The sequence below is a fragment of the Gobio gobio genome (genome assembly GCF_949357685.1).
Source record: "Gobio gobio genome assembly, chromosome: 16".
Classification (NCBI taxonomy): Eukaryota; Metazoa; Chordata; class Actinopteri; order Cypriniformes; family Gobionidae; genus Gobio; species Gobio gobio.
In genome coordinates, this window is record NC_137109.1 from 31,937,897 (window position 1) to 31,952,415 (window position 14,519).

The 14,519-nt window shown below is 39.6% G+C and overlaps 1 protein-coding gene across 2 annotated transcripts in view; it reads left to right on the forward strand.

The window, feature by feature from the left end:
• The first annotated feature begins 226 nt into the window (after positions 1 to 226).
• The window catches only part of ebf1a (EBF transcription factor 1a), a 133,179-nt gene continuing 118,886 nt past the window's right edge, over positions 227 to 14,519 (forward strand). For both annotated transcript variants that reach the window (XM_079838383.1, XM_079838384.1), the window contains exons 1-5: positions 227 to 938; positions 1,731 to 1,887; positions 2,664 to 2,727; positions 3,560 to 3,615; positions 12,182 to 12,255. In XM_079838383.1, the coding sequence (XP_079694509.1) occupies positions 805 to 938; positions 1,731 to 1,887; positions 2,664 to 2,727; positions 3,560 to 3,615; positions 12,182 to 12,255 (485 nt within the window). In that variant the 5' untranslated portion in view covers positions 227 to 804. The remainder of the gene's footprint in view (positions 939 to 1,730; positions 1,888 to 2,663; positions 2,728 to 3,559; positions 3,616 to 12,181; positions 12,256 to 14,519) is intronic.

The window sequence follows — 14,519 nt, forward strand, 5'->3', positions numbered from 1 at the left end:
CCCGCGTGACATTAACGCGCGGCGCGCATAACTTCTTTCTGGTTTTCGCTCTAAACACACTGCTCGCTAAGTGGGCAGGGCAAGCTGTGATATCTAATTAGGCGACGGGCTTCGTGGTTGGGTGGACAGCTAATGGTAGTTCGGCTTTACTTATGTTTGGGGGGCGGCCCTGTGTGCTCAGTCACTCCCTCCTCCACCTCCTCCTCCTCCTCCTCCTCCTCCCTTTGGGGTTAGTTTGCTTGTGTTTAGTTCCCAGAGACAGTCAAATCGGATTCCTTTGGGAAAGGACACAAATCACTCCCGTTTGAACAAGGGGAACAGCGAGGGAGCTGTCTCCACAAGGGTCCACCTCTCCTGGTTGATTTCATATTGCTCATTCATGTGATTTGATCAGAGAATACTCTTTGAGGAGAAAGACAGGAAAGGAAAGAAGGAGAAAATAAAGGGGAAAAAAGTCTCTGGATGATGACATTTGATCTAACCCTCAGCGAAGCCCGTTCTTGATCCTATTGTTTCTTAAAGTGACATTAGACTTTTTGCGCACGCTAGACCAAAGGGACCTCCAGTCTAATCTTACAGTTTTTGTTTGTTTGTTTGTTTATTGTTGCACGGTGCTCCCAAACCTGGATGTTGACATCTCGCGTTTCTTTTGGCACGTCGCTCTATTTTCTGTTTCAGAGAGGAAGCGCTAATAGAGACAAACGCGGTGACACCTGCTCACCCATACACTTCTCCTTGTCTTTTTTTAACGGAGCGATCAAAAGAAGCAAGCATCGACTGAGACGGTGACAGGAGTCTGTTTTCATGTTCGGGATTCAAGACAGCATTCAAAGGAGCGGGAGTAGTATGAAAGAGGAGCCCATCGGTGCCGGGATGAACGCTGTCCGGACATGGATGCAGGGTGCCGGAGTGTTGGATGCGAACACAGCCGCTCAGAGGTAAGCCGGCGGCGGTCTCCAGCGCTTCGGGAACAACCAGACGGAATATTGTGCGCTTATCATCCTGGGACGACACAAAACGGTCATGTATATCATCCTAATCAGTGCGCGATGTCTGCTTATTAATAACCAGGTGACAAAGAGATTGATTTATTGCTGCGATAAGTTCGTAGCATCCTCTCCGTCGCGCTGTCGACACCAACAGCTAAATGCTCGAGTTGCATTAAAACTAGTTTTTATTATTACTAACATTATTATTTATAACGTTAAAATAGCCACAAACGTTTGCTTTTAAACAACTAGTTATGCATTGATTATGTAGCTTTAAATACTACATTTGAAAGAAAACCCAGACAATAGTTTACCATAAACAGCTGGACATAGTTGTTGGATTCAATTAGATTTATTATTAATTACTTTTTACCCAAATTTACTTTTTATGTAATTTACCACAATTAGCCTACATCCAATATGTTAAGTAACCTAGTTTATTTATTGTTATAAAAAAAACAGTCCTAATAAATGCTTTAGAAAAAAATCCTGCCTAAAGGCTTAATGATATAAAAGACTAGACTACGATTAGCAATAGCCTACTTCCAAAAGTTTGTTTAATTACATTTTAAGACTTTTACGCTCAATTTAAGCTAAAACAAATTATTTTAAGCCTTTTTTTTGTAGACTAAAAGTAGACTATTATTAAATAATCACAAATAGTGTAATTATTGTTTTTATTTTTAAAAATACATATATAAGTATATAACTCTCTCTGTGTGTGTGTCTATGTGTTCATAGTGGAGTCGGTCTTGCTCGAGCACACTTTGAGAAGCAACCTCCTTCAAATCTTCGCAAATCCAACTTCTTCCACTTCGTTTTAGCGCTATACGACAGACAAGGACAACCCGTGGAAATTGAAAGAACTTCTTTTGTTGGATTTGTTGAAAAAGAAAAGGCAAGTGAAACTTTCTTTCTTTTTTTTTCTTTCTTTTTTTTTTGCATGTACTGGTTTTGCAAATTTGAATGGAAATGTCTGGTCAATTCTGATAATTTTTTTTTTTCAAGTCCAGGCTAATAAATAAAATACAACTGATGACAGCGTAAAAAGTTGGAATCTTTATTATTGCATTAAATTACGGATCTATCATAAATCTCAGCTCTTAAACCTCCCTTTATTATTATTTTAATTATTATTAGTATTATTATTTTACACATTCATCCCTAATAATTTAAGAGGATCTCAGGTTTTAGTTTTTTTCCATTCAGTTTATGCATCTGACTGTATAATTTTGCAGAAAGGTTGCAACCTAAACCTAAAGCCATAGAATAATATTCCTTTTGAAAAGACTTAAAACGTTGTTTTTATTATGGTGAAGGACCGTATGCTGCTTTATTTAAATTAGAGGAAACATTTGAAAATCTGAGTGACTGCTGATAGTCACTTTCCCACACGTCTATCCTCCGGGTGCCTACATTGTTATTGATCATATCACATTGTAAAAATACACAAAACTTTTCTCTCTTTTTTTTTCTTCTTCTAAGGACACCATTTGTTTTTAAACTTGTTCTTACTCACTGAAATGACGTTGTACAGTTCAGAGGGTTTTTTTTTTTTTTTTTTTTTTGGCCTCCAGGTCTGCTGGGGAATAGCCGGTCTGACTCACAGCCACAGGGCTCGTCAGAAATAATCAAATAGGTTTTTCTTGCTAACCATCACATTTATTTTCGCAGGAATCTAGCGGAGAAAAGACAAACAATGGGATCCATTACAGATTGCAGCTTCTTTACAGCAACGGTAAGACGGAAGATCTAAGATTCATTGAACTTTGTATAAACACATCAGGTAGTATTTACTTCAGTACCACAATCTGAATAAAATAAAAATTGCGTGAAGAAGGGGTGACAAAAAATAAATAATTCTCTGCTATCTAGATCAAACTGGTTGAAAAGGAATTAAATGTCATAAAATAATAATAAAAACAATAGCCTGTCATAATAATTCGTATAATTGTTCAAACAAAATATATTCAAATGCACAGCAAAGTCGTTGCGTTTGAACTAGTCTATGAATATTATTGAAACACAAAACGATCATCATTAGTGCACTTTTCCGGTTACGCGTTTTCCAGAAATGTGCTCTTAATTTTTGATGGAAGCTAATGGCCTGGCCATAATGAAAGTACACTCTTTTCTGTCTACTAATGTGGCAAATTACAACCAGGCGTTTGAAAATTTGATGCGCCAATCCCTCGTGTTCCTAAACCTGTAACCATAAGACATTTTGAACATATATTTAGTTTGTTGAAAATCATGTTTTCTGTGAATGTTATTTTGATTATTTCTATTTTACATTATTTTATTAGCTCCACGTTTTTAATTTTAATTTTTATTTTAGTGTGTGTATGTGGGTCATTGTCAGTTTGTTTGATCCAAAACCAGTTTTTCATAATCTTTTAACACTTGTCTGCAGACTGGGTTGTCTAGATATTTGAAACATCTCTGATGTATTAAACCCATGTTATTGTGAATGGTAAATATATACCTGCCAGATTCATTTCTAATCCATGTGTGTGCATATGACCTGCATTGTATTGTGAGTTAAAGAGGAGTTATTCTGTCCTCTACAGGCATCAGAACAGAACAGGATTTTTACGTACGCCTGATTGACTCCATGACCAAACAGGTAAGATATTATTTCAAAATCCCCACGGTCTGCTGGTGAATATTGTCAGAGAGTCTGTGTGTGATTTGCAGTGAGAGTGTGCGTGTGTGCCGTGCACCCTGGTGAGTTTGGGGTTACACTCTAGCATGCCTCAGGGGCACGAGGATCGGTTAGTGTCTAAATATGACATACTCTCTCTGGGACATCATTTAAGATGACTGAGCGTATGCATGTATTTATGTGCATACGTGTGACAGTGAGATTGATAGCTAGAGAGAGAAAGAAAGAAAGAGACTTTCAGTTGTATTCATTGTCTGTCACAGGGGATTATCCAGTGGTGCCTTTTAATGTTTAAACAGCATACTTCCAGTTTTCGAGAGAGTATGCATGTCTCTCTTGCAACGCTTATTGACTTATCTGTGTGTATTCAAATGTGTTGTGGGAACAGATGTTTATTACGAACAGGCATGCATGAAGATTGTAGCTTGTCGTATTCACCGTGCAGGTTGTGAGCTTTAATTTTGGAGAAAAACACACAGGGCAGCGAGAGTGACCTCACATTCTCATATGTGGCGCTCTTCCTTTTCACCCTAAAACAGAAGTCTCTCCCCCCTCTCTCACTCGTCCCCTCGCTTCCTCTCTCATGATCTCTGTCTATAAATGTTGTTTTAAAGACACTTTAGGGAAAGTGTATCTAACAACGGTAACAGCTGCAAGTCAAGAAGTGTGACAGCAAATTTTAGATCAAAGTTTAAACAAGAGAGAAAAAAAATATTTTGAATGTATTTGTAATCAAATAAATATGCAAAGCGAATTTGATTAATAACTGAAGCAGTTGTATTCCCCATAAGCTGTTTTCATAATAGCCGTGTTGTATGACAAGTAATGTGTGTGTATGTGTGTGACCCCAGGCAGGGTGAAGTGTGTATAGATATGAGGTAATTAGCAGGCGCTGTGACAGACAGCGTGCTAACGCTCCGAACACTTAGTAGCCTACATCATGTGATTTAAACACGGCAGCTCGATTACCCTATTGTTCCACCCTGTTGCTCTATGTGTGCTTATTGAGAATCTGTAATGAAGTGGAGAGGGAGAGAAATACTAAAACATCTTATCTGAGAATTATTTTAATTTTGTCTACCATGTGGTTAAAACAGTTAGTATTCTTAATTTTTTTTCTAGTTTATGTTTTTAAATAATAAAAAATGAATGTTTAATATTTATTTTACAATTATTATTTAAACAAAAACAAACAAATCACTCGACCAAAAGCATGAATTTCTATTCAGTTATTCCTGCTACAAAATCCCTGGATGTTACATTTGGCGCAAGCAGTTCTGCTGCTCCCATTTCATGTGTTTGTGTGATTTGTTTGTGGTTTATAATTTCCTTTGCATGACTGTTTATGTGCGGGAAGCTAGGTGCTGTTACTGATGCTAGTTCTTGCCCTCTCTCTGCTGAGCGGTTTGGCCGGAGTGTAGCGGGACAGATTTATGTGTGTGGGTGAAAGGCAGGAGCGTTGTGCTGAGGGAGAGAGACTGTTCTCTGACACCCCTGAGGTAAATACAGTGGCCAGGGGGACTGGCCCCGGCTCAGCCTTTCACTGAGTGTCTCAATAAAAAGCCGTTTATCTCCCCAGGGTTGTCTCCCACGTGCACATATATTACCGACTGATTTATTGGCTATTTCTGTGGCAAACAGCCCTGCCATACCTGTTAATGATGTGGTGCCACTGAGTGAATGAGAAAGAGAGATAGTGTGTGTGTGAAAGAGAGTTTGGCAGCCTATCAACATGCTTTCTGAATATATTGGTACTTTATAAAAAGTTATCAGATTGTCTTCCAAGGTACCATGGATATACCCCAAAAAATACCTTTAGGGGTACAATAGCTTGTCCCTGCAGCAGTATTCTTAAATGGACAACTTTGTACCTTATTTACCCTTAAAAGGTTACATATTATTACTCTAAGGTACAAGTATGCACCTTTCAGGGGTAGATAAGGTAAAACATTGTCCTTTTAAGGGTACTGCCCCAGTAAAAGGTGCAATTTTTGCACATTTTGCACTTATTTAATGGCAGTGTAGGTACTTGTTAGGGCCCATTACCATGGTGTCAAGTCCAAAAAAAACTTGGTCAATAATCTGTTAGGGTACTGCTCAGGTCTTTCAGCAACAAAACATTGTTTCATACTTTTCTAAAATGATCCCATATTTACATTCTATACCTCTTTTAAGGCATGGTCATGTTTACTATTGTTTGGCACATTTCTGTGTGGCGTCCAGTCATTTCAATAGGATTCCACTCGATTTGGGATTTTTCAAAGGGGGGCGAAAAATGTACTAACTAACGCAGATTTCGCAACAGTTGGTCATGCTGTCCATTGACCAACTGAAAGCTGCTTGGTTTAGAAATGGCATGGCTACTTTATTGACAATACAAAATGGACCTTTTGTTGCCTGTGAAATTTCCTGTGTGAAATTGTGTGAGCCTTTTGACTGGCTTCTCTTCAGATTTCCGATCTTGTTGTCATTTGACTGTGGCGTTCCCCCCCCCTCATCCATGTCAGCTTGAAACGCGGCCTAGGTTATGACAGAGTGTTAGCTGGTATTTAAATGCCTTTTGAAAAACCTGGTCCAAAACCACTCTGCGGTGAGCAGTCAGCCTACATATGCTGAGGAGTGCTCGCAATGTGTTTAAGATTTCCCATTAAAGCCCCATAACTCTGTACAGAGAGGCTATACAGAGCGCCTCTCCACTCAGCATGTGCTGGCTTTGGCAGTGTCGGACGGGAGGGCTGATGAGCAGGTTTATAGAGCTGTTCAACACACACTTCTCTTTAGCACTTAGCAAGGCAGTGAAGTCCAGTCGCCTGACCACACAGCTAGAGAGCTTCTGTACATACACACAGCTATTAGAGACAATCAAACAATCCGGGCTAGAGCTGCAAGGATCAAGTTTGCTTCAAAATAAAGAAACGGTTGACGCTAAGCGCATAAAAACTGACAAATTCAGTGCCCGTCTTATGCTCACACTCACAAAAAACCCATATGCGCTCTTTCGGTTTGCCTGTGGGAACGGTTGGAGCGGGCGAGGAGAGATGGAGCGGGTGTCAAGCTGACAGGCTGTATCTGTGATCAACGTATGAGCTCGTGACAGATCTGATGAAGACAATGCAGTAAAAGACTCTCTCTCTCGCTCTTTATCCTTCCATCCAACTGTTTCCCTCAACAGCTGAAGCACAGAACAAAAGCGAATCACATACGTGAGCTTAATGTGCACACACACTGCGCTGACACGCTAGCGTGATGGTAACAAAGAGGGAAATGTGTTTTCATGTATTTACAGTGCATTGTTTACATGCCTCAGATGCGGCTGTCAGTTCAAGGCGGCACTGGCGGCTCTCAAACGAGATTTGAGGAGCAGTTTGCGCAATATAAAATATGCATTAAAAGCAGCATCAGGGCCTAATGAAAGCTTCACACACACCTCGGCGCACCGTGCCATGCATGTTTCATGCGCTTCGTGGCCCTCCTTAAGGAGAGCTTTGTTCAGAAAAGTGCTGGGCTGGAACCGGTGGGTAACTCAGAGCTGCAGCTTGCCTGTTGCTGTGTGTGTTTTTTAGAGCTAAGCTTCGGGCAGATTCCTAAATAAATTTGCACGGGAGAGAGGGAGGTCTCAGCCGTTCTTTCTCTTTGGTGCTGTTTGTGCGCGTATTTTTCCTGTTAATTACGGAATAGGGTGTGTTTACATGCCAGAAACACTTCCCCAAAGTAGACGACATGCAACAAAGTGACACAAATCTCCTATATTAGATATTTCCTGTAATCAGTTGCTGTTTGGAGATTGTGATGATGTCAGATAGGACGTGAATGGCCGCTCTGTGCCAGGCCACATAAAGGCTTAATGCTACTCATTTGCAAATATTTACACACACAAGCTTTGAGGGCCTTAAGATCCCAGTGATTAAGTTTGCTCATCTACATTGAAAATATGTGTGTGTGTGTGTGTGTGTGTGCTTGTGTGAAATTTGTAGCAAAGAAAAAGTATTTAAAGCTAATACTAGACCATGTCCTTAAAGACTTTGGTGATGAAGGATATGGGGTAAATTATAGGAAATCTGCCCCACAAAGGCAAAACCCAGTAACTACACCAACAATGAAACCAAAAAAAAGTTCATCCTATTCAAATTTTTACTTGAGAGGGCATTCGTGTCCATTTTTTTAAAACCAGGAAACTAGTATTTACGATAATTCCCATGATATGGGTTTTAAATATTTTTTTTTTGCAAAGGACCCTCAATATATATAAATCCAAATAAATGTATATGCATAAAGGCCAGTTTTTACTGAAAAAAGCCTGGTATGAATACAACAAATTGCTTGTAAAAATGTATTAATTATTGCTTTTTGAATTATTACTATACTGAATGATCTGCAAAATATTTACTTTAAACTTACATTTTATGGCGAATTATATTGTGTTCAGACCATTAGAGTAGTGTTAGATGTAAACCTGAAGGAATTTATTTTTATTCTTTTTTTTTAAATTTATAAATAAAAACTTTTTTTGTATAGCTATATTATAGATATAATAATTTTTTTGCAATAGATATCACTCCACTGCAAATTTACATTTAACTTTTACATTCCTAAAATACATTATGTAGCCTATATATCCCAAACCCCTAGTGTAAGAGAGTTCAGTCTTAACTCAACTTATACAAAATCTGTATGATAGGTGTGACGTCAGGGGCTACAAAAAAAACCCACCCGATGACTCTTTGTGTTGCGCTAGCTCGAATCCAGAGGAGGATGCACTACCATTGTTGTGTTTGCCTCTGAGGAGAAATTGACAAACTGTTTTCAGACTTTTTCCAGGCACTTGTGTACTGTTCTCTGCATGGAGTTATTCTGAGTCTATTTGCAGGGGCTTTGTGTGATAAATAGCCAGTCTTATAAATGAAATGAATGTGTGGAGGTGTAGAGGACGTCTTTGTGTGGCCTGGACTGCTCTCTCTGCCTCCCTCTTTCTCTCAGAAAGCCTGCGGGGTCGAGGCTCTAGGCTCAGACAGTGATGCATGCTTGCTCGCTTTTAGAGGACCTTGACCCTCATTTCCACAATGTGAAACCTAACAAACAAATGTCCCCGGATCACCTATGTCCTCTAACCACAGCGAAGACAGGAAACAATAATAAAACAATATATATGAATAGGGCTGAAACGATTAGTTGACATAATCGACAATGAGAAAATTGTCGATAAATATTTTTTTACTTTTGATCTCATATGATTTTGCGCTATTTTAAAGGCATGCAATAACGTGGTTTGACCAGAGGTGCGCTGTAGCGCAATACTGTAATGCAGCCCTCCCGGATGAAATCCAATAGAAGAAGACACCGCTCTTCGGCGTGCAATCAAAGCCGAAACAGTAGAGTTTGGGAAAGTTTAACTTAACTCAAATAATAAAAATAACAACAACAATAATAATAATAAAAATAATACAAAATCTGTCATATGCAGGACTGCCAACTCTCACGCATTCAGAATCATGTCAACACTTCTCGCCACAAGTTCATTTCTCTTGCAGTGAAAAATACATCGCAGTGGGACAGACAACGCGTCGACTGGGAAGACAGAACAGGTTACTTTTGATTTGAAAGTCTCAGCTTTTAAATTATGTCAATTTTACTACGAAATTTTAACAATGAATGTGGTTTTGGCGCTTTTAATGTGTTGTGGCGCCGCGAATTAAAGGGGCTATATGCAACTTTTCCCCCAAAATAAACGTAACAATAGCCTTTTTATTTTACCATTTATGACTCAAACATCTCCTGATGAGCATACTGACACCTTGTCCGCTCACAGTGGGTGCACCTATAAGCCTGTATCCTATTTTTCCTATTTTCTGGCGGGTCGTTTTTTCCCGCGCTGTCTGCGGATGTGACGTCACCACCGCTGCGAGAGCGAGCAGAAAATAAGAGCAGTTCTGTTTTTTTGGCCACAGGTGTCAGTCGCGAGTTTAAATTTCAGAAAAACGCATATAGCCCCTTTAAGCTGCAAGTGAACCAACATTCTCTTCCTCTTACTACCAGTTATAGCATGAAATAAACACCAATGAACATCATGTGTAATATAATTGCTCAATCAATGTTTCAACCACGGAAATACTTCAATAAAACAGCTTGAAAACAAATAACAACATCATATTTACCCGAGGAAAGCCATTCAATAACCATGAACTCTAGAGAAGAGCTTTTTTCACCAAAAAAAAAAAAAACCTACATTAAACCTCATATTTTTACTCTTATTTAAAAATATTCTTATACTGTTATAAATAAAAAAAGCCACTATTTACAATTGTTAATATTATAGAAATGTACCAGCTGACTGCGTTCCCTAATATGAAATGAAAATGAAAACTTTTTTCTGGATCTTTACTTATAAAACTTGTTTTCAAGCAAGTGTTTCATGTAATTGAAAAAGCATTGTGCACTTGTGAGGGAAACAGTTCCTCATTAGAACCATCAGCTGTTTTTCTGTGTCTTCGGTTGCCATGAGTGGCATGTATATGTGTGTTCAGAGAGAAAGAGAGAGTGATTCATGGCAAACGGGTTTAAGCGTGTGTGTGTGTGTGTGTGACAGAGAGCAGCCTGTTAATAGGCTGCAGTGTGTGTATGTTTTGAGTAGAGTCACTGATTCACGGCTGTGGGGGACATCTTGTGTGGAATTGGAGGATGGAAACAAAGCTGAGGTTTTTGGATGAAGTGTTAGCTGGGCCAGATGGCTCGCTATGCTCCAGTCTGGCAGCCCAACTGCTTGCCGCACACATAAACACACACATGCTAATGCACAAATACATGCGTGAATGCATACACATGCACAGAGTCTCACAGATGCAGGCTTATGAAAGCTCACACGCACACGTCTTTCCGAGAGGCTATTTCACACTAGCTGGAGTAAGACACTTATTTAGAGGGACCTGTAATTATGCAGTTTATCGGATCGCCCTCCTTTATCTCTTTTCACTTTGCAAATGTCTTTTCTCATGTAGTAATAAGAGTGCTTCGCTGAACAATAATGTTTTGCGTTGTTGTGTCATTAGCCAATCTGTGAGCCCCAGATGCCTGTGGAGGGTGGGCATTGTGGCAAGGGTGGTCCTCTATGACATAATAGGACAGTAATCTGCACAGTCCAACAAACACTACACACATAGTTTTTTTTTGATTCCCCACGTCTGCTTTTAATTAAACCAAAGAGCAACAAATGATGGAGCTGAATGTTGCCAAGAGAAAACAATGCAGGATTGTGCAAAATTCAAAACTGAGATTTAGCCTCCTTTCTATTCATGAGAGTGAATTGGAATTGAATTGGCCACACCCCACAGGAAGTTGAAATTCTGGGAAATGAAGCGTTCTTTCACAAAAGTGTCTAGGCTATCTGTCTGGTTTTTACCCCCCCCCCCCCCAAAAAAATTTCAAACAAGTTCAGATTTTGTCTTGACAAAACGTAACTTTTTTATTTAAATGACTACATTCAAATTTGAATGGCAACTGTCCGGTTTTCTACTTCAATTCAAATTTCATTCATATTTAGGATTTGAATTGGAATTTAAAGGTCATTCTCAATTTAGTTCTGAATTGTGTGCAACTCTGATTCATTGAACATATAGCGTTGTTCATTGGTGTCAAATATGAAACAAAAGATAAAACTAGTTGTCAGTTACCACTGACAATGATGTAATAGATTGAATGGGAAAAGTTCATCCAAACATAAACTCTGTCATCATTTACCCATCATAATGTTATTCCAAACCCGTATGACTTTATTTCTTCACAAACACAAATAGAGATGACAGAACGATCATGCTGCTCCATAAAGTACCATAAAATGAATCAATTTGACTTAAGCAATAGCTTTTTCTATTAACACAAAACATTAAGTTATTCATTATTTCAAACTTTGGATGTCTCCGAGTTTGAGGTCAATGACACCAAACACCATTGATTCTCACATAACCGAATGTGATGCACCAAGTTTAAGCTCTTAGAGAGGTGGTTAAGGATCGTTTTCCATTGCAGCAGGTAAGTGGGCATTAAATTGCCCACTTTAAGCCTGGCTGAGCCAGAGACAGACCACCCCGCACACAATGACTCTGTTCAAGCCTTCCCACGGTGCGCTAGGCGATTTTTATTGATTGATTAGCTGAAACATAACATAATGACATCAGTGAAATTCAGGGCCCAGTGTGTAGAGTAAGAAACACAGGACCGAATGAACAGAACATTTTGAAACGAAGATACTAAAACTGACCGTATCATTCCCATGATGCATGAGCTATTTCAACGACAGCTTCTGCCAGATGGAAGACGAGTCACATTAACCACTATAAGCGCTGCAGTGTGTGTACGGAGTAATGATGTGATGTCATAATGTTTTTGCTTCAGTGGAACGATACAACCAGATATCCGATTCTTCTCATGATTTAAAACACCCTCAGAGTTAGTCATGGAAATTTGTGCACGCTCAGAGCGTTTATGTTTGTCAATTTTCTCTAACCACATTTTTCCACCTTCTCTTGTCCATCAGGCAATTATCTATGAAGGGCAAGACAAAAACCCAGAGATGTGCCGGGTGCTGCTGACGCACGAGATCATGTGCAGGTGAGAAACACACACATGTGCAATACAACCCACTCCCTCCTTCACTATTACACAATCAAGCTCTTGAATCTTCCCTACCAATCTCTGCCCGCTGACTGTGAGAGCTTTACTTTGGCATCGTTCTTGTCTTGGCAAGGCTGCGGACCTCTGGATCTAGCATTAATGTGACAGGGCTGAGCTTTCTGCTCACACACACACAGCTGTGTGTAAGCCTTGTTGTAAAATTAGACGTAAGGGGGAGGATAGATTAACATTATTATAAATTTGCTGAAAGGTCAGATCGTTATTCTTTCATTTATCATACACGTCCGTCAAAACTGGAATAAACAGTTTACTTTTATTTAAGAGGGATGCAGTACGTTTATATGAAGGCTCAAGTTTAGACTTACGATGCACTATTACACAAGACACTCCCAGATCATTTTTCACCAGCCCAAATGGGATCCTGATAAAGTTACGCCAGCCTGTTTCCTATCAGAGTTAGAACTGTTCTTTTCCCAGACTCTGGCTCGGCCTTAGAAATCAAGCTTGACTTTGTTCAAAATAGATGCCTGCTAACATTTCTATATTTGGAGGCTCATTTTTCAGTGGTTGGTGGTTCGCATTTTAATTATCGTTGAAATAAACACACAAAAACCAAGAGAAGTACACTTTTGGACAGTGCATTTAATAGTCAGGATTGTCACCATTCACTGAATTTGAATTGAATTAGCAAACAAAATGCAGAATTGCTATTTAAATAACTAATAACTCATATCAACTAAAAATCAATGTTTGTCAGGACAAATTTTGAACCTGATTTGAAAGTTTTGAAGTTTGAAGGTTTACATGGATGTATAGATACACTCAATTTTCAATTCTGAATTTTGCACATCCCTGTTTGTAGTGACAGTATAAAAAATGGAGTTTCGTGGCATGAGAAATGGAGGAAGTCACACCTTAAGTTCAGAGCAACCCTCGTCTCTCTGCCTTCTTCAATCGCTATCCAGGTCATCCACTTCTTGCTCTGCAAGGGAAAAAAAAGAGCGAGAGAAAGCCATGCACCTTTAATTAAAATCAAAAGATAAATTCCTTGCACTTAAAACTGGGTTGTGGAGATGAGTCCTCATCTATTTTTGGTTGAAATGGAGAGCATTTGAACAGTTTTCTACTAAAAATATACCACTCATGCTTGGTTAATTAGGACAAGGAAAAACTCATTACTCAATAAGAATCCTCTTGTTATTCCACAGCTAATGAATGCAGCTTGCTTTGAGTTTTGACAATGAAATATGTGCAGGCGAGCCAAGGCTCTCTCCTCTTTCTCTTTCAATCTTTCACTCCCCCTCACTACCTTTCTCACACACACACACACACACAGCCTTCTGTTATCGCTCTTTCAAAATAGTCGCGCTGATTTAAAGATGCGTATTGACACAAACACTTAGCACCATACGTGCCCACAAAGGCTCACCGCGTCAGCTTTGATCTGTCACTGTAGGATTACACGGATCACATCTAAAGTACATATCTCTACAGGAACCTGTAAGGCCCCGCCAATGCAAATGTCTGTACTTGGTTGCACACCAAAGAGCTTTCTAAAAGCTGCAGAAAAGGAAAAAAGCGTCTATTTCAAATGAGTAAACAACTAAGTCTCGTCTCTACCTTCTTCCTTTTTCCCTTCTTCATCTGTATATCGTGTTTCGATACAGAGCCTGTACTGAGAGAAAGGCACAATTACCAGTCTGCAATTAGACTGCTCTCCATTAATCAGGGCTGTTAATTGCCGTACGCCTTGCCATTAGCCATATGGTGCCGCATGGGCCTGCAAGCATGAGACAGAGACGCATTTTCCCAAACAACTCGCTCACAGGCAAGGCTAGAAACAATCGCTCAAACGCAACTCTGGGCTCCTTATGATGGAGTTCCACATCCTCAAATGCACGGATTGATGAGATTTAGTTTGTTTTGTGTGGTGCAGATAAAACATCACAAACATGGCCAGATTATTAAAGGTTGGGTGGTCAAAGTTGGAGAAACGCTGCTTTGTTTGGTTTTGGGGGCTATTTTAGAGCTGCTGCCTGTAAAGAAGCTGAACTAAGGGCAGTTCAGCTTTAATGGCATCAGTGAGGGCCACATCCTGGTAATTACGTGCAGCAATTTGGATTTAATTTCTTCAAATGCTGCAGCAGGAGGAAACGCTTGAGATTAAAGATTATGGTTCCCCTGCAGGTCCGCTGGGACGTGGCAAATAGAGCCGGAACGGACGAAAAATCCCCCTGAAC